The 25,775-nt window shown below is 41.3% G+C and overlaps 1 protein-coding gene across 3 annotated transcripts in view; it reads left to right on the top strand.

Annotated features, from left to right (window-relative positions):
- The first annotated feature begins 378 nt into the window (after positions 1 to 378).
- Positions 379 to 25,775, top strand: part of sorl1 (sortilin-related receptor, L(DLR class) A repeats containing) — a 113,919-nt gene continuing 88,522 nt past the window's right edge. For 2 of the 3 annotated variants that reach the window (XM_047391158.1, XM_047391157.1), the window contains exons 1-3: positions 813 to 1,371; positions 18,492 to 18,608; positions 21,090 to 21,224. In XM_047391158.1, coding sequence (XP_047247114.1) covers positions 1,051 to 1,371; positions 18,492 to 18,608; positions 21,090 to 21,224 — 573 coding nt within the window. In that variant the 5' untranslated portion in view covers positions 813 to 1,050. Of the gene's footprint in view, positions 741 to 812; positions 1,372 to 18,491; positions 18,609 to 21,089; positions 21,225 to 25,775 lie in introns of those variants that run through there. The other variant, XM_047391159.1, reaches the window with a different exon arrangement.

Here is a 25,775-nt window from a genome sequence, read left to right as displayed (position 1 = left end):
AGACCTCCATCGGTCTGATCTTCTTTCTGCTTGAAGCCTGTGATCTTCTTCATCCCTGTCCACACATCTCTGATATTGTTTTGCTGGAGCTTGCTCTCCAGCTTCTTCTTGTACACCTCCTTGCTGTCTCTTATCTTGACTTTAAGTTGCTTCTGTAAACTCCTCAATAATTATCTGTCTCCCTCTCTGAAGGCTCTTTTTTTCTTGTTTTATGTGAATAGATTTTGGTGTGTGTGTGTATTTGGGGATGTGTAGATGCTGTATTTGTAACTTTCTTTTTGCCCTATGTGCTTTGTGCATCTTGTGATTATTTGTGTATCTTTTCTTGCTAGATGTTAAATAGAAATGTAAATTTTCTGTAGGTTTAGTGGACAATAAAATTCTATGGACAGCAGTCAATGCTTTGTGTTAGTTAAAGTGGCAAAATCATAAAACGTTAAATGGCCATGAGTACTTTTGTATTACCTGTATGAATTTCCAGGCAGAACTTTAAGACTATGACTTGAATCTTAGACCTTTGCATTGAGAGTAACATAGAGACTTCATATGTAGGCCATTTTACATTATGACGGAAACATATGATTGGGTGATCATGCTGAGCTAAAAGAACATAAGGAGAGGCCTCAATGGGACAGTGGCATCTTGACTCGGACTAAAGCAGAACATTTTCAACACTTAATCCTTTAACATCACTATAGACCTGAATTCCCAGTGGATGGAACACGTTTAAATGCATACAGGTGCGCTGACAACCTTAACTCTCTATTAGATATGCTGATTTATATTCAGGATGTTCTTTATGTTGATAGGTGTTGTGTTTGTAGACGCTTTGTGATTCCTTGTAAATTATTTGTTTATTTCACAGCCGCTCGGTTTTCTATTTTATTTTATGGCGTGCATGATATAGGTGCATAGTAGTTTGCATATAGATACCTAGTTCTAAATGTTCCGTACATTCCCACGGCTTTTGAACGCAGCATTATTGGCATCACTGCCAGTAGAAGGAGCTCTTTCGGTCTCATCTAATCCAGAAGCCAAACATACACAAACATGGCGATAACGCAGGCAGACAAGATGCTGTCTTCTTTTTGGTGTTTCATTTGCTTCTCAGTCCTGGTGCTTTCAGGAGTAACCTCGTCGACCCTTCATCTTCACCCGGAGCAACGCTACACGCTCCCGCAAAACAGAGGATTTTTCACCGTCGGAGCGAATGAGGATTTATTCGCGGGAGATGGCAGGAGCTCCGCGGCTTCAGCGCTGCCTCTGGCCGCTCGGAGTGACGCTCAAGTCATGTCGGGTTCAGGCGCCCATCGGGAGCATCGAAGTCGACGGAGCGCTGGCAAGTCGGCCATGCCGAAGGTGTACGGCCAGGTAAGGCTGTGCACGATGCATCCCGATGACGCTGCTTAATCTGAGCTGCGTGCATCACTTCACACCGACCTTAGTTGACAGATGTGGACATTTCTCAAACCGCACCGTTTTTCATCTTATCCTCGCGTTACACCGACGTCGTTGAATAGGGTGGAAAAAAATGTGTGTTTGCGCCGCTTAACCTCGTTCAGGGTAGAGCTGAGGAGTTTTGGAGGAATCAGACGGTTCATCTGGTGTCTACAATGTTGCACAGTTGAGTGATCATGCTGGAGAATGAACATCAGCCCCCACTCCCTGCTGATGGCAGCCTGTTTCAAATAAGATAGAGAAATGATTTGGAAAAAGTCAAGAGGTTCAGTGAATGCAGATCTTACCAGAAACCATTTCTGATTTTGCAGACATCTGAGTGTTTGCAGGTTTCTGTATGAGTAGGTGAGAGTGGGAGAAGAAAGTGTGTTTTCTGAATAAAGAGAATATTAATTGGCTGTTTGCAGGACTGGGGCTGCTGGGTAAATAACAGTCGGTTGTAGCTGTTTGTTTTTCTGAGTCCTAAAGAAGATGCAGCATTAGAAGGCTTTTAGTTGCCCCCAGGTATTATTGTATCCAGTACTGAACATACTCACTCATGACTCGCAACAAGTCTGATAAGAACATAACTTTGTAGACTGCAGTACAGTTATGTACTAAAAAAGAGCTTGGTATAGTTGATACTTCAACAGGAGTTAGATCAGAATGTTAAAGTCTCTAAGATGTGATCTCACCCATCTGTGTTCAGAGTGAAGCAAGCCTCTGTTTGCTGAGGGGTCCAGTGTAGGTTTACATCACTGGGACATAATTATTAGGCTCGCTGCGAGTCATCAGTGGTGCTTGCATTGCTTTGTCATTCAATAGAGGCCATCCATTAGTCTGACATCCTGCGTGTGGCTGGTGCACACCCCTTCTCTTCCAGGATGACACAGCTGTTGAGCAGGAAAACAGCAAGAAGGAATGGGTGCAGTGAAGCATCTCTGAATACACTTCAACAGCACCCAAGTGCAGAAGGACCGAGAGAATTAGCTCTCTGAAAATAAATGAACTGATCTGGGGAACTGCCATTTGCATGGGTTCTTAGAAGTCTGGACCCTAAACATACAGGAGAGAATTTAGATTCTTTCTAGATTTGAAGAATTATGAAACATGAGTTAGAATATGGAGAAAAAAAATATTTCAAGACTTTGTTCCCTATTCCATTATTTAAAACATTCATCCATGGATCCATCCATCCATGGATCCATCCATCCATGGATCCATCCATCCATCCATCCATCCACCCATCCATCCATCCATCCATTCATCCATCCATCCATCCATCCATCCAGTGTCATTCATTGCCAGCTTTTGTTTTGCACTTAGAAATGGGCTAAAAACAACTGAAAACTCAGGATATGGGACTCTGTGTCTTCAAAGTATAACATTATAACATTTTATTATGAAAATGTGTTGGACGGTGATTAGTTGTAAAGCTAATGTTTACATACAGTTGTTGAATTTTGTAACGGCATGTTTTGAAAAAGATACTAATATTTTCCCCATCTGATATAAGAAGTTAATGCTCAAACTATGAGCCAACAAATCATTGTATTCTTTGCTTTGTATTTTTTGACTTAAACAACTTTAAGGCCTGAATCTTATTTAGGAAAGACATCCATCTCAACCCAGATTAATGGGATTTTGGTCTGAACATTTTTCCATAGTGCCTTACAGATCTCGATGTTAAAATGCTTGCTGCTCTGTGCCAAGATGCATTTCTATCATGAAAAATGACCTTTTTGTTGATGCATTAAGAAGAGATTTTAGTAACATTTTAGTATTCACACATCCTTTTATTGTTGTAATGACTGTTTCTAGCTCCTCATTGTCCTCAACCAGGCATTTTTATATTGCTGTGGTGTGGAGTGCTTTATGCTCTATATAAACCTACACATTGTCTTTTGTGGCACTTTATGAATCACAAAAAAACATGTGTACCCTTGTTAGAAAGACTGTGGTGATCACCTGTGACCAATGAATACCTCGTCTGATTGCATGCATTGCTCTAAGACATTTGTCCTGATGGCTCGCTATAAACACCCCTATCAAATACAGCCTGTTTTTTTTTTTTTTTTTGAGAGACATGAAATGCAAAAAGATAAGTCTTTGAGAGCATTCTTCTACAGTCATAGCGGAAGATCTGGTTATTGTAACATTTGTCCATTTATTAGTCTTTGTTGGGGGATCAGATCTTAAATATGTCTCGTCTGTATTTGTTTACTGTTTTAGACGAACGGTTGTTTAGTCTTGGAGGAACATCTATTGGTGGTGGGGTTTTCTTACCCAGTAGAATATGTCAAACAGTTGGGTTTACTCTATCATAAAATGTAGGCGGTAGTAATTGGATGAGCTTCTTTGGAGCTTCTGTCTCTGAATCTAGAGCCGACTCAGCGGAATGTCAGTAGCTCCTTATCAGAATCAGAATCAGAATCAGAATCAGAAAAGCTTTATTGCCAAGTACGTTTTTGGACATACAAGGAATTTGTTTTGGCGTAGTCGGTGCAATACAGTACAAGTTAAACAGTACAAACATATCTACAATATAATATAAATATAAGTGCACAGTTTTAAGTGAGTGAGAGTAAATATAGAGCAGTATAAGATGAGTCCAGTATAAGAGAGTCCAAGCTGAGCGTTAATGTAACGCATAGTTACAGGTTACAAGTGTCCTGTCAGCAAAAAAAGGGGGGGTGTGGGGGAAAGGGACAGTGTCAGGGTGGTTTCCGGGCTTTGTTAACCAGGCTGGTGGCAGATGGGAAAAAACTGTTCTTGTGGCGTGAGGTTTTGGTCCGGATGGACCGCAGCCTCCTGCCAGAGGGGAGAGTCTCAAAGAGTCTGTGACCGGGGTGGGAGGGATCAGCCAGAATCTTCCCTGCCCGCTTCAGGGTCCTGGAGGTGTACAGTTCCTGGAGCGACAGTAGACTGCAGCCAATCACCTTCTCAGCAGACCGAATGACACGCTGCAGCCTGCCCTTATCCTTGGCTGTAGCAGCGGCGTACCAGATGGTGATGGAGGAGGTGAGGATGGACTCAATGATGGCTGTGTAGAAGTGCACCATCATAGTCTTTGGCAGGTTGAATTTCTTCAGCTGCCGCAGGAAGAACATCCTCTGCTGGGCTTTCTTGATGAGGGAGCTGATGTTTGGCTCCCACTTGAGATCCTGGGAGATGATGGTTCCCAGGAAGCGGAAAGATTCCACAGTGTCAATTGTGGAGTCACAGAGGGTGATGGGGGCAGGTGGGGCTGGGTTCTGCCTGAAGTTCACAACCATCTCCACTGTCTTTAGAGCGTTGAGCTCAAGGTTGTTCTGGCTGCACCAGTCCAACAGATGGTCCACTTCCCATCTGTACGCGGACTCGTCACCATCAGAGATGAGTCCGATCAGGGTGGTGTCGTCCGCAAACTTCAGAAGCTTGACAGACTGGTGACTGGAGGTGCAGCTGTTGGTGTACATCCAGCTCTTATATAAAATGTATCTTAGGAAATAGGTTGAAAGCCACCATTACCCACCAGGCAGTTTACATGGGATTTAAGATGGTTTAATAATTGTTCAGTTTCAGGAATGTAGCAAGAGCCATAAGACTCAGAGAAACAATAAAAAGGCCTGGAAGTAAAGGTGGCACCAACCTTGAAGGACTAAGTTGGTCTGTGACACCGGTGGTCCAAACATAACAAGAATGGACAAATAGCCCTGGAGGAGTCAGGTCAGGCTTTTGTTCAGTCGGTGTGTGTGTTTCAGATTCTTGTTGGATTGTAGTTGCTTTGTTTAGAACCTTGCACCAGTCTTATCACCGGACTGCTTCTGCCTTGATGATGGCAAAGTTGAACATTTGCAAAGTTCAGGTGTCACTTCGTTTTAGGGTTAATGTGTTTAAGCACAGTTGGACAGAATGGATTCTAGATGAAGTGGTGGCCTCTGAGAATGGATCAGCCGTCACCATAGCAACCAGTGGTTGTCTGTATTGTTCTACGTTTATAATAGTCTGGTCAGTTTGTCTCACTATTTAGAGGTTTGCTTTTTTTGTGTCACTTGTGACTGACTTTTATTTTGTAAGTTGACAGACAAGAAATGAGGTGGGCAGAGAGCTGGCTAGAAGTGCAGCAAAGGTCAACGGGCTGGGACTCGAACCCATGACAGCTGCCTCAAGGACTGCATTCTTGAGTCACGCACTTTACCCCTTTGCCACCGTCGTGCCTGCTTTTTGGAGTTTTTTTAGAACTTTTGAAAGTCCCATCAGAATTGCTTCTGTATCTTATTCAACTGTCTCAGATCTGCAGTGTTACAATAGTGTTAGAACAATGTCTAAAACAAAAAGAGAGCATCCATAAACTACAGTAGATACGGAAAAGTAGATGGCAACTTTGTACAAGAACAATGGTGTGTACAATGTTTTCATTTGCATATGTTCAGTATCCACGATTGTAATGGAAACGAGTATTTATACAATGTTTGTTTAGTATGTTTTTGCAGACATATAATTGTTTATACAGTACGTTCTTTATCTTCGCTGCCGTACTTATTGCTTCTATTGTCTGCAGCTTCGACTGGCCCACGGATGATGATACGGTTCACTCAAAAGAACCAAGTAGTCTGTGGTGCCTGAGTTGAACTAGAGTTTGTGCTCTGGAACCTCTTTTCGTCAGTAGAAGCACGCACCGATTTAAAATCAAGTACCGAAACGGGCTCTGAACTGCGTTGGTGGAAAAGGGATTACAGTCAATTTCTGAGCACTTTTTTTAATAACAGGAAAAGTAACCATAGGACAGCTGTCCACAAAGTGCTGTTTTTCACCAAAGCTAGCCTCAGTTTGATGCTATCTGACATTATGGACATACTCCTACATGGATGATGTGTTTACAGTGTTGGACTACAGAAACATATTGGCAGGTAACCCACCCACCACACTCTGCACAGCTTGTAGGCTGTAATTATTAGTGACACAACATGCTATAATTTCAGCATACATCAGCCACTCAAAGGTGAACGCTTTGTCTTTGCTGCATCTTGTACTCATTGTGTTTATAATGTTATTTTCTTACTGTTTTTCTTTCAAAGCCAGCTGAGAAACCCCACTCCAACACACCTTTTGTTAGAAGAAAATGACAGTTCCCCATGCAATTTCTTTCCCAGTAATGAATGTAGGTGAAGAGCTTTTACTGCCCTCACATTTTAATTGAACTGAGATTCTTCTGGAAGATAACACTGTTTTGTTGAATCTCCTCACCCAGAGTTGCAGGACACCACAGACTTGTTAGTTTGACTTCCTGTTTTCTTAAAGTGGCCAGAGGTGCATTGCCCTTTAACAACCGCACTATTAATATAAAATAAAATAAACCAGAAAAAGAAATTATGAAGGTTCCAGGGAGAATTTCATCAAAATATAAATATTTCAAAAGTGCACAAAAAAGTAAACATCTGCAAAGCGAATATCCAGGTCACTGATGTCACAGGGGGGCATAAGGATAGATTGTAAATGGTAACACAGAGAGTGTGAGCAGAGGACACTCAGACATTTTTAAAAAACATGTTATTAAACAGACTGCAATGAGCCGATGCAACCTGGATGTTCACTGAAGCTAAGCTTGTTTTATTGTAAAAGTCTGCTTTACTGAAATGTTTTCCTGTCTGATTTTAGCTCCGTAGGCGTCCCTCATCTCTTTATTAGGCTGCTAACTTTCCAGCTGAAGACCTGCTACAGATGAGCATAGAAGGCACACAGCTTCATCATGTTTCATCTCCATGTATCACAGCCTCTCCCCGATATCCAGTTGGTGTCTTTTAATCTCCTTCTTGATGATCCTTCTGCTGGCGCTTCATTGCTGTCTCAAGTTGGCATTGTTCTTCTAGGGTTTAGCTTGTGTGTCCTTCTGTTTTCCCCTTAAAGCTGTGTTGTTACTTTTTGACAGATTTGGGTTTCATTGTTCGTAGAGGTTTTACTAATCAAGGTGTTTTTAGGTCTTTACTTGGCTGTATTCAGCCGGCTGAACTGCGTTCCTGATACTTTTCCCCCATGTCGTGGAGAAAACCACTTCAATTAGTGACAGGTGCTTTCTGGTTGCTTATGTAACCTCATAAAGAGAAATCAAGCAGTGCTTGTACTAAAGTAATCCGTTTTCGTATGAACGCTAGAGCATCTTGAGCAACAGGTCATACTAAACTTTGTATGCATACGATCGGGTATTCGGCCGTCCGCTTTTGGATCCAAGGATTTTTCAAAATTGGTAGTCTAATACTCACCCGTGAGTTTAAAGACCTTCAGCTGCAAGGAGACATTAATTTGCCTGGTAGAGGCCGCCATATTGGAACACAGTGTTTTTGTTCAGACTGAATGACGTCACGCCGAGTCAGCTATGACTCCTCTTCCTGGGCTGGGTTAGGCACCGGTTAGTGTGATACTGAGAGGTGTAGAAGAATTCATACTGGCCTTTGATTATGTTGAGAGTCCATGTTCATCTATGTTTTAACCCATGGCGTCCCAACAATTATCTTCCCAGTTCATTAGCTGTTTGTCTGAGGTTCAGCTTACTGAGTTCGTCTCATGCTGATGACAAGTAACGGCCCTTTAAATCTCCAGATCTCCTGCTGGTGCTGCTGCTGTTCTCAGACACTGTCAGTGCTGCTTCTGCTTCCCTCGTGTTACAGCTACCCTCTCTTAGTCATCTCAGACCCGCACTTCTTTGGAAGCTGAAGCAACAGTCAGAAGCTACACCATGACTTTGTATAGTTTAGTTCTGTATTTAGCTAAAAGTTAAGTCAAAAATGGTCAAACAAAATAAGTTTGATATCATACAGTTTAAAATGTTAAATATATAGGGGATGGAAATGATCCAGTCCGTACTGGATGTTAAAATACAATTTAAAAACAGCAGATCATTTTTCACTTAGACAAAAACAACTCACAACACAAAAATAGGGAGAGAAACTAAGTCTACATCTGCACTGCACCCATTTGTGTATATTTATATGGTTAAGAAGCTGCAGAGTTGCCGAGGAAAAGACATTACATTAAAGAAATGAACAAATGGGTTACCAGAAAAAGCATGCGAGGGACCATAGACTTTATGCTATCTTTGTGGACTATTTCTAGTCAGTTTTTTCTAAAGCTTTGACTCGCCGATATAAATTTCAGCCTTTTCTGCTTTCTGATTTAGAACTATAATTTACAGGAATTAAAATATTGTCCAACTGCTGTAGCCGGTAATTTTGATATTAACAATGAAGGCGACGCCACACTCGCTGTCAAAAAGGATTTTAAAACAAAGCCAAAATAACAGTGGAGAAAGTGGACTGTCTTTAGAATCTGTATTGTTATATAATTGCATGGTTAGCTTTGCTAACTGGAAACAGCATATTTCTTAGAAAGAAGACCCTTGCCTTAATTCCAGGATTTTTCCAAATGCTACAGGTTTCATGACCGACAGGTTGAAAGCTCATAGGGTTTAAACAAGGCAACTTTACTGCTATAGTTGCAAGCTTCCTGTTCTTTGTTAAAGCCTCGCTCTCACAGCCCGAATGAAGCACAGGCACGTAGAAAATAGTTTTGTTTTAAATGGCTGCATGTGCCTATCCTTTCTCCTTCTTGATTTTTAAAAGCCTCGCAGATGCAGAAGATACCGGTTTCCACAACAAACTGTTGCTAGCATGTAGAGCTGGGTAATAAAATGATAGAAATATATATATTGAAACAATTTTTCCTCGATAGACATATGAGAAAGGGTTGATATAGACCTTCAATATACAGATAAGATGAATAGCCAGTGATAATAAGAATTGCTCCACGCTGGACCAATCGTTTGGCTGGAATAGGGCCTCGCAAAGTTAGGTTGACGACAGTAGCACAGTTGCAGCCAGACGTGCTAAATGGCTAATGTTTGTGGATCTGTAGCCTCTTACTTCAGGTAACAAGTAGGGCATCACTGAACAAAAGAGAAAAAAATGTCAGTCGTGTGGAGGTATTTTGGCTATTTGAAGTCAGACAAAAAACAAGGTAGCATGTACTGCAAACTATGTGAAGTGCATGTTCTGACAAAGTCTGGGAATACCACCAATTTGTTTTACCAACTGAACCAGGGCCACACACTGGAGCATGGACAATGTAAAACTGGAGTCCTACATGATACGAGAGTGATTCAGTTATACAAAAGGTGTTCATTTCGGGCTACTCCTGCTGAAGTTGGGTCCTACAAATGGTTGTGCAACAGTAATTATGTTTGGCTGTCAGTAATTATTAGTAAGTGCCAAGGGAATTTTTTAATAAGGTTAGGGATTTTTAATCAGAATTACCAAGTGAAAGCCCCACCTGATTATCAGCAATTAATAGCCAAACAGCTCTCAGTCTCTGTCAGTTATCGTTTAATGAATACCTGCCTGGTGAGGTGTGCTATTATAGAACAATAGATTAAGAACATGTTAGAAGCAGGAGAAAGCAAGCTTTAGGACTGGAGCAAGTTGCTGTCCAAACTAAGTTACCAAATTGTGATGGCTAAACTGTAGTTCTGGGGTATTCCTGGTCTGCGGTGGTCAGTATCTAAACAAGGGCTCAGTGAAGAAACAGTGTAGAATTAAAAGGGTTCACGAATGGTTTGAGAAGCAGAAGTTTGAGGTGGTAACCTGGCCTGTAAATTCCCCAAATCACTCCATTCCAGCATCTTTGGAATGTGCTGGACAAATAAGAGTGATCCACAGCAATGCTGGCTGTGTGATCAGCCTAGTTTCTTCACTAGTGTCAGAGAGCAGGTAGGGATAGGTCTGATGTACCTCTTCTGTCTAATACGTCCTATGGTGTTGCCATGTTTTTACTTAATAACACAGTTCAGGAAAAATGCAGGCTCACTACCAAGAATGCCTACCAGCGCTAAAGGTAATTTCCCAATTAAGTAAAAAAAAAAAATGGGTGAATAAACAATAAACACATTTATTTTTATATTAGGCTCGGCAGATTGATTCTTTCATCTTTGTGTTTTATTCATCCGTCTATGTGCCTTTTTTTCTCTTTTTCTGAGATGTAGCGGTGGTGGTTCACTGGTCTTAGGGAACACATTCATTTTGATTTGACATAAACATATGACAAAGTTAATATATTCAAAACTAATTAATAAACAGTTAATAAATGTTATTATGGGCAAGCAATACTGTGTCCAGTATGCTCTCACGTTTGAAAGCATGATTCCATGATTCCCTTTTTTGGTGCTCCCATATAAATACTCAGCTGCATAACCCTGTGTTTGCCACTGCCTGCCAAACTCTGGATCTCACCACGTCACTGCTGCTGTATCTAATGGTCATATACCACAGCAGTCCGTATGTCGGTGGATCAGGGCTGTTCTGGCAGTAGAAAGGGAACCACCACAATGATAGAAAGGTGGTCATAATGTTATGCCTGATCAGTATGTGTCCACATTGAGATTGTGTCAATGAATGGGGGTCACCTGGATTCTGAGGCCTGTTTACAGCAAGTTCAGGTTACATTTTAAAAACCAGCAAGGGCTCTCTTGGATGCCGTGCATCTCTGCACCTGTTTATTTGTCTTGTACACAGAACCTCCTTAAAATTCATCACTCAGTCCTGGAGTCCCAGCAGCATCCCATGTGTGTCTGTGTGTGCTTCAATGCAACACTCAGTTTCAGGATAAAAATGTTTTCTTTAGTTATTTCTTTTAAGAGTGTGTTCAGCTGCTGTTCAAACATTGCAAGCATCGTCTCCTTGGAGCAGAACAACTTTGTCCCACTTGGCCCATTTGAAATGTAAGACATATGTTTTTCTTTCATCGGAAAGGCCTTCATATTGCTGACCCATTGGCTTGGGAGTTCCTAAATGCTGTTTTTGTGCTCCAGAGCCTGCTCGGTGTGTTTCCAGAGCACAGCGAGCCATCACTGCCTGCCAGTCCTGCAGAGGTGATGTCATTGTTTGAGACGGATGGTGCTGTCCTGGCCACAGTGCTACCCTCCCCTCTCCCGTTCCACAAACACTCCCACCCTCCCCTCTCAGCTGAATAATGGAGAGCCCGGAGCTGAGGAGAGGAGTACTGTTGTGAGTGGAAAGTGGAGCCTGAGCGTATTGTTCTGCATCACACTTCTTGGTAGTACCAGACGTGGAGCCAAACTCCTCCACGCTTCCAAAAGGATATCAAAGTGCCAGAAGGGTGGGAAGAAGGGAGAGGAATGCAGCAGAGAAAGTGCCTAAATTTTCTGCTGTAAAGCCTCAGTTGAAAACGATATATTGGGGGAAAATATATTTTTTGAGGAATTTCCCTCAATCAAAGAAGCCTTTTACTAGAAAGCATGTCTGCTGTGTTATCAGGTGAAAGGGTCAGCAATTAACCCAATGATGGAGTTTCTTGATTTTTATCAAACAAAGAGCTAACAGTATATTCCTGGAGTTGCTTATCTTAATGTGTGTTTGGTAATACTTGGCTGGCTTGGATTGGCCTGCTGTTATTTCATCTCCAGATCAGTACAACATGTTATATGTCATCACCTGCGTTCATTGGTGTTGGTGCTTTTGTCACATTTAAGCCCTGTGACACATTCCAGAAGTAGTTTGGTCCGAATGGCTTTTTGTGAGTTATTGTTTTACAATCCCTTCTTCCACAACACTTACAGACACTGTCAGAGGCAGAAGTAGTGGTTGAAAATCATCTTAATGGAATGTATCGACCAGGCCATAGGGCTTCATAACATCTTGGCCTGAAAGGATTGCTGAAGGTAATGATATGATAATGAAATCTGTCCATCCTAGCCTGTCCTGGTGCTCCTCTCAAACCACTTGTATGTGCTTAACTCATGCAGTGTTATAGCGTAATGCTCAGACATTTTTACTACAACCATAAAAACCTTTTGAAGGGGGACTTTATTGTGAATATAGAGGATGAAATGGAAAGAAAAATGCAAATCAATTTAGTCTAAAGAGCTCTGAGCAGTTTCCTTATGTGATGTCATTAGAAGCATGTGCGTGTGGAGGCTTGTTTTTGGAAAGTGTGTTTCTGCCTTAATTAAATGATAATTTACAACAAGAGCAAAACATGACACAGGCAACAAACTACATCTGAAGTTAATGAGTCTTCAGAGAAGTCTGAAAAATATGTTGTGTCATTCAGGACAGGAGAGTACGATTTGTTTTTGGTCAGATTCTTGAAGAGTACAGTGATCCTGTAATGTTCTACAAACATGAGCAGTAGAGGATCAATGTCACACTTTTGGTTTCAAAATTCAAAAATTCTCTAAATTGGTATGAGCTTGTACATGCATGGTTGTTTTTCTAGTGTGTCTCTGTGTTGCCCTGTGATGGACTGGCGGCCTGTTTAGGCTGTACCCCACCTGTCGCCCAGTGAACGCTGAAGATAGGCACCAGACCCCCCCAACCATCCCCACTTCAGGCATTTGGCATGCCGAGGTGAGGGGATCTTCATTATTGCAGACAAAGTGTCTGCATAGCGTAGTGTGAGAATAATTAATGCTATTAATTATTGCTGCAACATTAGAGTAGCAGTTGCTAAATTCCATAGCAGTGGTGCATGTGAGGGGTATTTCTGACATTTCAGAGTTGTGAGTCTTGCTGCAAATTTTTCAACACAAAAATGACAGTTATGCTAAGCTGCAGATCAAATAGTGTATACAGAATCAGATATGTTGGAAGACATTATTGGAGTGTTGTTTACCAAACCAGTGGATCTTCCTACACCACTGAAACACAAGGAGGATATGGTGATGGGATAATAATCAAATCCCCCTGATGCTTGGAAGTCAAGAGATAGACATGCTTCACTCCTGCATCACACTTCACCATTGCCCCCACATGTTGTGCCATCACACAAGAGAAACACAATTTGGTTTCATTATACTTGGCTTTTATTTTAGATTAATTATTAATAAATACATTTGTAAATATTTATCATCTTAGAGACAATGTTTCTGTAACACTGTGAGTGTCTTGTGTCCTTACACTTTATGCACTGAAATACTTCATGATTATTTTACGAACAGTTTAATTTTAATCCTTAGTGTAAACCTTTCTCATGCATTTCTGTTCCTTAAAAATTCACTTTTTTATTGACCGTGATTTTTAGTCGGATTCTAAACGCATTTTGACATTCCAAATAAAAACACCATCATGATTTTCTCTCATTACTGGATCTTAATTGGCTGCAGGAAATCGAGAAATGCTGGAAATGATTCATGTCACCATGTCTACACCGATGAGAGAAAACATGAATGGTGTTGGTTTATACTGTCAGCAAATCAAATAAAGAAAATCAAATTAAATATAAGAACAGCTTTGTTTTATGTTTGCACCTTCTGTTTCTTGTTTTTTTATGTTTTGGCTTTGTACAACAGCACATCAGAATCTTGTGTAAGTCATCCCCAGCAGGCAAGCCCAGGCCTGCCAGCAGAGGATAAGCAGACTGGTCATGTTTAAGCCTGTAAGGTTAAAAGTTTTTCACAGCAGCTGACATATTCTGTCGGTTTTACTTTCATATATCACCAATCATACATCCAGTGCTCAAAATAGATTGATAACATCCTAATGCGCTTCATAAGTAATAACAATTGGATCTTTCTCTGAGTCTGAACGAATAGAAAATGCAGTCAGAACTTCTGGCACAGGTAATGTTTTTTGGTAAAGGACAAGTGTTCATGTTTTTTTTTTTTTTTACCCTTCAAGGATTTGATAAAGTGCACCTGACAAACCAAATTTCTTCAAACTAACTGTGGATCTTCAAATATTTTGTATATGGTTATGCAGGGTTGCTGCAGTGGTTCTGTCACTGTGGTGGACCTCCAGTGATAGCTTTGTACACTGCCTGGCCAATAAAACAGTCGCCACCTGGATTTAACTAAGCAAATAGGATAAATACTACATGGGCAATTATGTTTCAGCTGGCAACAAGTTATTTAACCCCAACTGGTGCAATGAGTTGCTTCTCATTTCTTAAACAACCATGTCTAAAGACATATCCTGTGGTCATGGAAAAGATGTCAGTCTGTTTCAGAAAGGTCAAATCATTGGCGTGCATCAAGCAGAGAAAACATCTAAGGAGATTGCAGAAACTACCAAAATTGGGTTACGAACTGTCCAACACATTAAACACTGGAAGGATAGTGGGGACCCATCGTTTTCGAGGAAGAAATGTGGCTGGAAAAAAACCCAGAATGATCGTGATCGGCGATCACTTAAACATTTGGTGAAATCATATCAAAGAAAAACATCAGTAGAACTCCGGGCTATGTTTAAACCAAAGGGCACAGCTAGCTTTACACTGAGACATGTCGAAGGTCAGAAGGGTTTATTATTTTTGGAAATTACCCTAGTTCAGTCAGGAAAACAACTGTGTGTTAATACTATTAAGATACAGTTAACATGAGGAGATTGATACAAACTAGGCGTGCCGAAGTCCAGTCCTCTATAGCAACCATCCTACAACTTTAAGATGAATCCCTCCTCCAACACATCCGAATCAAATGGTTGAATTCCCTCATTTGCATTCAGTCCTGCAGTACTGCACCTCTGGGAACAGGCCTTTCATTTGATTCAGGTGTGTTGGAGATGGGATGCATCTAAAGGTTGCAGGACTGGATTTTGGTACCCCTTTAAATAACCCTTTAAAAGCCTGTGAATGTCACTGACTAATAAACTGAGGCTACCCTTTCACAAGAAAATATGTTTAAGCAGCACAACACCTGTCAGAGTTGTAGTGTGTAGCTTATATGTAGGCTTTCTCACTCGTGATTACATAAAATTACTGTTAAAAAAAGGATTTTTGAAAGGTTTTTCTCATATCCCTGGACAAGTTCATTGTCATTCATCCTGAATACTTGAGATTACAGTCATTGAGGTTTTTCATAAAGAGCATCATGAATTTATCTTGGAAATGAAAACCTCAAAACCACAAAGGTTACTTATTCAGAAATCATCTGGCTGATCCTGAACCGTTTTGGAGAAGTTCAGTTTAAAGTTCCGGGCTTCCTGTTGTAGAGGCTGTTCACCACATACAAATTCTCAGTTTGTGGTGAACATGTGGGCTGCTCTAAGTGTTGGGAAATCTGTAAAACAAGGTGCAGTATGCGTCTGGGTTTTAAACTCTCCACAGGAATGTTGTAAAGTGGAGGTCTGGTGGCCCGTTATCTGAAGAATAGCCCTGCTGTTGCCTCTTATGTTTGGCTGTCAGCGCTAGAACTGGAATTGCACGGGACTGTCCTGTAATCACCTATCCGAGAACTGCACGAGGAGGGTCGGATACAAGTCATTTGGGCTTGAAGGAGGGTCGTTAGCCAAACCACAAAGGCAGTTTGTGCAAGATTAAGTGCAGCAGTTTCTGGAGCATGAAATCAAGATTATGTGTTGCATAAGAAAGTAACTAGGGGCTGTAATGGTATAAAGTAGTTTCTCATCATATACAATATTCAGCTGTAAAACCGAGTTCCACTACCAACAGAGCACTGATCATCTGTGAATGGACCCTCGCAGAGTTATACTGTTTGCTGCAACCTGTGAATGAGCCTTATCTCCACAGCCAGTCTTACTCTGCTGGTTCAGCTGTGCCAGGCTGCAGGGACCGCTACCCCCCAACCCCCCACCCCCACCCCTTTGTCCTCATCGCACAGTGGCAAATGAAGCCTAAAATGCAGAAATTTACTGCTGCAGCACCTTGGCTCAATCGATGGCTCAGGCATTTGCCAAGGCAGCCAAGAGGGAGGCATGCTGATGAGGAGGAATGGGAGGCGGATGGAAAAGCAAGCTGTGTGCCAGTAAAACGGACCTTTGTGTGTAGGTAACAATTTGGTGACAACATATGCCCTTGTTCTGCAGGATGTTTGCGTTGCTGTGACTACAGCATCACCAAGGGCAAAAACACATTGATAAATCATCATTTCCTTGCTCTGCCTCTTTGTTGTTCACCCACTCTCTAGATGTAAGCTCAATATTTCTAGTTACTGCGTTTTATAGATTTTACAGGCTGCTGTAGGAGGAGATATTAGTGTCTCTGCCTTTTCTTCGATTTATTTCTCCCTTTAAGATCATGGTGGAACATTGATGCAGATCTGTGAATACAAAGCTGCAGCAAATCTTGTAACAATACAATTGTTTTGGTTTGATCATCCGCATCAGTAAACTGAACAATGTTGGGAGTAGCTCATGTTGGACAACTAATACCTGAAACAAAGATATGTGCTTTTTGCAGAGGAGCAAAAAGGTATTTGTAGCAAAAATTAAGCTCTTTCAGAGGGCTGCCCCCTTTCAGAGTCATCCATAAAAAAAAAACAAGCAAAGGGGAGCAGCAGAGCGATGAGATAACCAAGCGTTGACAAGAAGGATGAAATAGCCTATTTCTTTTTATTGATCCGTTTACCTGATGGGAGGTGCACACAAGAGGAGTTGGTCTTTTGGTAAGTCATTGCAGTACTTACTGTTTACATGGAAACAGGCATGCAGGCACATTTAGAGCTACGTCTCTCGGGTGTTTAAATGGTCATAGAAAACCAATAGTCTGATCAGTTTTCCTCTTTAAGTCAGCTGGTTGCATTATAGCTCAGTCTGCTGTGCCATAAAAGTACAAACACTGATCAGCTTTCTACGCACACCTTTTAATATGATGTAGTGTTCCTTCATGCTAACAAAACAAATTTGTGTCATCTATTTAACCCAGGGTGTCCTTTTGAGATCCCAGATCTTGTTTTGCAAAGGAGACCACTCTAAGATCACAGCATCATAGTTCAAACATAAATATCACAAAACAGCAAATGGCATTATATAAATGTATAAAACACCTAGAAACACATGCACACAGCTTAGACACCAGGACTATAAATTCATTCAGATATATTTTTATTTTTCTTCCAGACATCGGGGGTCCAGAAAACCAAGACCTTTCTTTCCCATTTCAGGTCTTATGCCGCGTTCAATTTGTCTCGGAAATCGGTGCTCGGAGTTGGAAATGACATCACGCCCGACCATTCTAGTTGCAAATCAGAAAATAATGGGAATTTTCGCTTGATTTGGTGCTATCAACTATAAGCAATGCAAGTCAATATTAGTGTATTTCTTTTATGCCTATAGACTTAAAAGAACTTGCTTACGAGTAGATAAGCCCTTTTTCTATGGGCTCTCCTTTGGCCGGCTCCACTCACTCAGTTTTTAGCCTGTATTCATTACTGGCTTTTTCGGCCCAGTACTGGCAGTTTCGGTACCTGCTGGGCAGCAGGTCCTATTGGGGCTGAGCAGGGGTGAAATGTGAACTGTGATGTGAACAGACTACTGTTCACTGATTGGCCTTGGGCCCAGTCAGTTGTATAAGTCCAGGAGCAACAACCACAATTTTCCAAACTCGCTATACTACATGTAAGCTCACATGGAGTCCTCACATGCACCTGTAAGCCTAACCTTTCTTTCTTTCTTTCTTTCTTTCTTTCTTTCTTTCTTTCTTTCTTTCTTTCTTTCTTTCTTTCTTTCTTTCTTTCTTTCTTTCTTTCTTTCTTTCTTTCTTTCTTTCTTTCTTTCTTTCTTTCTTTCTTTCTTTCACTCACTCACTCACTCACTCACTCACTCACTCACTCACTCACTCACTCACTCACTCACTCACTCACTCACTCACTCACTCACTCACTCACTCACTCACTCACTCACTCACTCACTCACTCACTCACTCACTCACTCACTCACTCACTCACTCACTCACTCACTCACTCACTCACTCACTCACTCACTCACTCACTCACTCACTCACTCACTCACTCACTCACTCACTCACTCACTCACTCACTCACTCACTCACTCACTCACTCACTCACTCACTCACTCACTCACTCACTCACTCAAGTGGAGTGTTACGGCTGACACTATTATTGCTGTGCTCTCTTGGTATTCTCTCAATGAGCTATATATATATATATATATATATGTGTGTGTGTGTATATATATGTGTGTGTGTGTATATATATAATATGTGTGTATATATATGGCCTATTAATGAATTTCAGTCATTCGAGCTCTGAAGCCATAGTGATAAATATGTTTTATCTGATTCTTTGTTTTTATTTTATTTGTTCCTCACAGGCTAACCTGAATGACTCTCATAATCAGATGGTGGTTCACTGGGCTGGAGAAAAGAGCAATGTCATTGTAGCCTTAGCCCGTGACAGCGCAGCAGCGACTGGCCCCAAAACCAGTTCTGTAAGTAGATTTTCATACTTTCAAATGCAGCAGGACAATGTGCTAAATCACAATTGATATTGCAGTTTTCTGTGCAAATTTGCAATAAGAAATTAATGCTTGCTTGCAATATTTGGTTGGCTATAATATTTCATGTGCCATGCATTCATTCTGCTGAATGAGCTTTCTCAGACTTTTGTTCCCACACCTGGTGTAGACCTAAGTGACCAAGATCTGTAAGTTCAAGAGGAGTTTGAGAATAGTGAGGAAAGTAAGTAAGTTAGGCTTTATTTATATAACACCTTTGAAGAGATAGATCACAAAGTGCTGTGCAGAAGAAAACCAAAAACATTCAACATCAGTACATTGAATATTTATACAGCTGTAAAAAGATGACATTTAAGTTGCTTTTTAAAAAGCCCAGCTGAGTCTACCAACCTCAAACCAAAGGGAAGCGCCTGGGGCTTTGAGTCCTGGGGCTACTGATGAGAAGGTGCTGTTACCTTTGCTTTTCATCCTCCTACGTGGCACAGCCATCAGGCCGTGGTCATGTGACCTTAGGGACCTGCTAGTGACATACAGATGTAAAAGTTCTGAGATGTTTACCGGTGCCTGACCATTCAGAGCCCTATAAGAAGACATGCATTAATCTCAATTTATACCATCACTATATTTAACCATAGTGTGGCTGTTTCCTGTTAATACAGCTTTCATACATGCATCTAACTTCTTCTGTTTTAATTTACTCTGATTTAGAAGATGTTTGTTTAAATCAGATTAAACTTTGCCTGTTTTTGCTCTGTTAGGATTACCAAAATTAGTTCCATTTGTTATTCAGAGAATTTCTCCCAAGTTTACATACACCAAGATTATTATTGCTGTGTTCAATTTGGCACAGAAGACGGATCTTGGATGCAGCCATCATGGACTGAAAGGCCACTCGGAGAGGAAGAAGCCATTACTCCAAAAGCAACATAATCAGCCAGATTACGGTCTCAAATGCACTCAGTGACAAAGGTCTTGATTTTTGGAGATGTGTCCTGTCGTGGGAAGGAGCTAAAGTCAAAGTCGGTGTTAGATGTGTTAGCAAAGGGAGCAAACATGACCCAGATCAGTTCTGTGAGGAAAAATGGGCCAAAACTTCAGCAAACTATTGTGAGAATCTTGTTACAGGAAACCCAAAGTATTTGTTTCAAGTCTTACATTTTAAAAGACAGTAGTCTTTAGGTTCTTTTGTTTTTAGACACACATATTTTTGACCCTAAGGACATACCAGACATGTTTTAATGGAAAACTTCCATCTTCATCAGAGGCGTCACTATATGGTATCAAAATCAACTGTTTTTGTGTGTCTAAAAACATAAGGACTTAAAGACTGTATTGTATACAGACACAATGAACTTTATTGGAATCGTTTAAATGGCAGTTCTACCAAATACTAAGGATGCATATGTAAGAGTTTGAAGAAAGCAAAATATTAAAAAATAATAAAAATCTAATTATTTGCATTTTGCAAATAGAAAAAAAAAGCTAATCCTAACTGTCACAAACAGGTAAGGTAAGTTTATTTATATAGCGCTTTTCAGTAATGAGACACTCAAAGCGCTGTACATACAATTACAATACAATCACACAGAAAATAAACACAGATACACACAGAAAAACAAATCAAAGGAAAGGTTTAGCCTGATGTAATGTCTGAAATTGAGAAAGAAAGAGAATCTGTTTTTATGTATCACGTATGTAAATATCTGGTGTGAACTGTATATGTGTGAAGATGTTTTATTTCATATTCTGTTTCATTTTAATCTCAAATCTGCCTCCTCCACAAACATACATGCACAAAACATCTCCTGCAGCTTTTAATTAGATATTGTACTGGTGTCTTTTCATTTCACCATAACATGAACCCAGCACACACATTTATGGGACATCTATTAAAGCCATATTTACTGAAAATAGCATGGCTGTTCTTGTTCCTTTACTTCTGGTTCCTCACCGGGAGGGATGAACACTCAACGAGCTTTCAAAATGTTTATCTCGGTTAAAATTAGGAAGTTAAGAAACAAACACTACTGAATCATGGCTATGTGGGCGTTCCAAGTTCAGTTCCTTATTATTGTTTTGTTGATAAATCTATTTAACCAACCATTGCATAGCCTTTCTGTAGATATGGTTGCCAGGCACACAGCTGATGTATGGCAGGAAGACTTATGGGCCTGGAAAGCAAGGAGTCTTGTCATTTGCATGTAATGCATGTTAAGATAAAATGCTCACAGTGACTACATTCAGAACACTGCAAAAAGAAGCGGCTCCTTTGAAGACCCCCCGGTTATCCACTGAGGGATCCATTTTCTTAATGGTCAATCAAGTGGTCATTTGTCAAACTTAAAATGTAGCTACAGTAGCAGTCATAGCAGAAAAGGGAAACTCTGGTTATCAAAGTTGCATCAGTGTGGACTTGGAGCAGGTATTACTTCTCGATCCCCTCTTTGCCTGCAGGTCTATGTGTCATATGATTATGGAAGGACTTTCACGCTGGTGTCGGCCAAGTTCGAGCTCTCCGAAGCGAAGTCCAAGAATGGCAGCAGGCAGGTCATCTCTCAGTTCTACCACAGTCCTGCAGATAACCGGAGGGTGAGTCGGTAACCTTCTTCTGGAGACACATGAAGTCTTCTCTAGTTGACGCAGATATCAGCTCAGGTTTATCCACAACAAACACATGTAAGCAGCTGTGTAATTTCAATGCATCAAGTCATGCAGCGTTTCAGGTGCGTCAGAGTTACCATGGGTGCATAGGTGCGTCTGTTTGTGTCTCAACAGTGGTAAAACTGCTACATCTTAGTCTTTGAGAAAAACCAAAACTAAAATAAAATACATTGTTTAAACTTTGACTTAATGTGCAAATCTTATAGAACGACTAAAAGAAAATGATTGTATTGACTGTAATTAATACAAAGACATGACACAAAACGTCTGTACAGGTCCTTCTCAAAATATTAGCATATTGTGATAAAGTTAATTATTTTCCATAATGTCATGATGAAAATTTAACATTCATATATTTTAGATTCATTGCACACTAACTGAAATATTTCAGGTATTTTATTGTCTTAATACGGATGATTTTGGCATACAGCTCATGAAAACCCAAAATTCCTATCTCACAAAATTAGCATATCATTAAAAGGGTCTCTAAACGAGCTATGAACCTGATCATCTGAATCAACGAGTTAACTCTAAACACCTGCAAAGGATTCCTGAGGCCTTTAAAACTCCCAGCCTGGTTCATCACTCAAAACCCCAATCATGGGTAAGACTGCCGACCTGACTGCTGTCCAGAAGGCCACTATTGACACCCTCAAGCAAGAGGGTAAGACACAGAAAGAAATTTCGGAACGAATAGGCAGTTCCCAGAGTGCTGTATCAAGGCACCTCAGTGGGAAGTCTGTGAGAAGGAAAAAGTGTGGCAGAAAACGCTGCACAACGAGAAGAGGTGACCAGACCCTGAGGAAGATTGTGGAGAAGGGCCGATTCCAGACCTTGGGGGACCTGCGGAAGCAGTGGACTGAGTCTGGAGTAGAAACCGAGCCACCGTGCACAGGCGTGTGCAGGAAATGGGCTACAGGTGCCGCATTCCCCAGGTCAAGCCACTTTTGAACCGGAAACAGCAGCAGAAGCGCCTGACCTGGGCTACAGAGAGGCAGCACTGGACTGTTGCTCAGTGGTCCAAAGTACTTTTTTCAGATGAAAGCAAATTCTGCATGTCATTCGGAAATCAAGGTGCCAGAGTCTGGAGGAAGACTGGGGAGAAGGAAATGCCAAATGCCAGAAGTCCAGTGTCAAGTACCCACAGTCAGTGATGGTCTGGGGTGCCGTGTCAGCTGCTGGTGTTGGTCCACTGTGTTTTATCAAGGGCAGGGTCAATGCAGCTAGCTATCAGGAGATTTTGGAGCACTTCATGCTTCCATCTGCTGAAAAGCTTTATGGAAATGAAGATTTCATTTTTCAGCACGACCTGGCACCTGCTCACAGTGCCAAAACCACTGGGAAATGGTTTACTGACCATGGTATCACTGTGCTCAATTGGCCTGCCAACTCTCCTGACCTGAACCCCATAGAGAATCTGTGGGATATTGTGAAGAGAACGTTGAGAGACTCAAGACCCAACACTCTGGATGAGCTAAAGGCTGCTATCGAAGCATCCTGGGCCTCCATAAGACCTCAGCAGTGCCACAGGCTGATTGCCTCCATGCCACGCTGCATTGAAGCAGTCATTTCTGCAAAAGGATTCCCGACCAAGTATTGAGTGCATAACTGTACATGATTATTTGAAAGTTGACGTTTTTTGTATTAAAAACACTTTTCTTTTATTGGTCAGATGAAATATGCTAATTTTGTGAGATAGGAATTTTGGGTTTTCATGAGCTGTATGCCAAAATCATCCGTATTAAGACAATAAAAGACCTGAAATATTTCAGTTAGGGTGCAATGAATCTAAAATATATGAATGTTAAATTTTCATCATGGCATTATGGAAAATAATGAACTTTATCACAATATGCTAATATTTTGAGAAGGACCTGTATGTATGTAGAGTGGGAATCATTGCATTGAACTGTTTGTGTGTCTGGAACTGGCTGTGAGCACCAAAGTTTTGCTTTTCGTTTTATTTTGTACAACTGGGTGAAGGGAAAAGGCTTCACGCATTAATCTGTTTGCCTTTGGATTAGGTATACATAGGGTTTACCATCTATTAGCACAGCCTGGATAATTATGTGATAACTGTTGCTCTCCCACTGTAAGTGATGTCGTTCTTCAAAGAACCATAATGAATGATTAAAAGGTCCACAGCTAAGTATAAGGACAAGAGATGCTCCTGTCAGAAATTTGGGTCCAATCTCTGCCAATATTGATTTTATTCCACTTTAAGAGCTAAACCATGACAAGATGTAAGAACTACATGGAACATAGTTTTTTTAGGCTTTCTATTGTTTCTGGATCAATAATTATTCTCTACTAGGCTCTATTTAAAAATAGAAGAAAAACAGCAGGAGCGTGAATCCCAAGACAAAATAATTTGAAAATGTCTTGTGGGACTACATGGAGTAGTGTAGGGGAGCAGGTGTACAACTACATTCGAACACTAAAGTAGCAACGGAAACCCCGATAAGACGGATTTTCTTCTTCGTGCTGCTTTTCTTCTAGATCAGTGCAATACCGCCCCCTAAACAACCCGTTGCAACTGCATGACGTTTGTCCAGGTCTAAAAGTTGTCTGTGTGAAGCAAACTGTTACAACTGAAGGTGTGAAAGTTTTCTCAATTTCACCGATCCCTGGACCAATCCCTGGACAGGACCAATAGTGTGACTGCACCCTTAGGATCTATCCATGAAGCCAATCTTCCACGGTGTTTGACTTCATCCCTGCAGCAGCAGTGTACAGACTAATAAAACCACGCCAAACCAAGAGAGTTCTATAGTAGGGCTACCGGGGCGCTGCGCTGATGGTGTAGGGGTTAAGCACGCGACCATATACAGAGGCTACAGTCCTCCAAGCGGCCGTCCCGGGTTCGTGTCCCGGACCTGGCGACATTTGCCAAATGTCTCCCCCTCTCTCCACCCCTCTTTCCTATCTGCCTACTGTCAAAAAATAAAAAATAAAGGCCACTAGTGCCGATAAAGTATCTTTAAATTAGGGCTACCGTAGTTTAACCCACATGGTTTCATGTGCTGATACCACATCTCTCCTTGTTTAACATTTAAAACATTGTGCCTGTTGAAGGAGTTGAAGGATGGTGAAGTGTTAAATGAGAAAGTGAAGGCAGTAGTCTAAGATGGGGGTGTCTTAGAGCAGAGTAGGGTGGACAGTGTACCAGCAAACTACTGGCCTGAACCTCTTTAAACAGAACGCATCAACACCATCACACACTGGAAAAAGCATGGATTCATCAGTTGCTGGAAGTGAGAGCAGGATTATTAGACCAAGTGCCACTACTCTTCTAGACCATACACTTAGGAGTTGTATTGATCTCTTTCCTTTAAAGTAAATAAATGCACTTTTCCAATTACTCTAAACTACAGGTCCTTCTCAAAATATTAGCATATTGTGATAAAGTTCATTATTTTCCATAATGTCATGATGAAAATTTAACATTCATATATTTTAGATTCATTGCACACTAACTGAAATATTTCAGGTCTTTTATTGTCTTAATACGGATGATTTTGGCATACAGCTCATGAAAACCCAAAATTCCTATCTCACAAAATTAGCATATCATTAAAAGGGTCTCTAAACGAGCTATGAACCTAATCATCTGAATCAACGAGTTAACTCTAAACACCTGCAAAAGATTCCTGAGGCCTTTAAAGCTCCCAGCCTGGTTCATCACTCAAAACCCCAATCATGGGTAAGACTGCCGACCTGACTGCTGTCCAGAAGGCCACTATTGACACCCTCAAGCAAGAGGGTAAGACACAGAAAGACATTTCTGAACGAATAGGCTGTTCCCAGAGTGCTGTATCAAGGCACCTCTGTGGGAAGTCTGTGGGAAGGAAAAACTGTGGCAGAAAACGCTGCACAACGAGAAGAGGTGACCGGACCCTGAGGAAGATTGTGGAGAAGGGCCGATTCCAGACCTTGGGGGACCTGCGGAAGCAGTGGACTGAGTCTGGAGTAGAAACATCCAGAGCCACCGTGCACAGGCGTGTGCAGGAAATGGGCTACAGGTGCCGCATTCCCCAGGTCAAGCCACTTTTGAACCAGAAACAGCGGCAGAAGCGCCTGACCTGGGCTACAGAGAAGCAGCACTGTACTGTTGCTCAGTGGTCCAAAGTACTTTTTTCGGATGAAAGCAAATTCTGCATGTCATTCGGAAATCAAGGTGCCAGAGTCTGGAGGAAGACTGGGGAGAAGGAAATGCCAAAATGCCAGGAGTCCAGTGTCAAGTACCCACAGTCAGTGATGGTCTGGGGTGCCGTGTCAGCTGCTGGTGTTGGTCCACTGTGTTTTATCAAGGGCAGGGTCAATGCAGCTAGCTATCAGGAGATTTTGGAGCACTTCATGCTTCCATCTGCTGAAAAGCTTTATGGAGATGAAGATTTCATTTTTCAGCACGACCTGGCACCTGCTCACAGTGCCAAAACCACTGGTAAATGGTTTACTGACCATGGTATCACTGTGCTC

Source organism: Girardinichthys multiradiatus, chromosome 18 (assembly GCF_021462225.1).
Source record: "Girardinichthys multiradiatus isolate DD_20200921_A chromosome 18, DD_fGirMul_XY1, whole genome shotgun sequence".
In the NCBI taxonomy this organism is placed as follows: Eukaryota; Metazoa; Chordata; class Actinopteri; order Cyprinodontiformes; family Goodeidae; genus Girardinichthys; species Girardinichthys multiradiatus.
The sequence above is the reverse complement of the archived record's forward strand: the minus strand, read 5'-3'. Positions and strand labels throughout refer to the sequence as shown.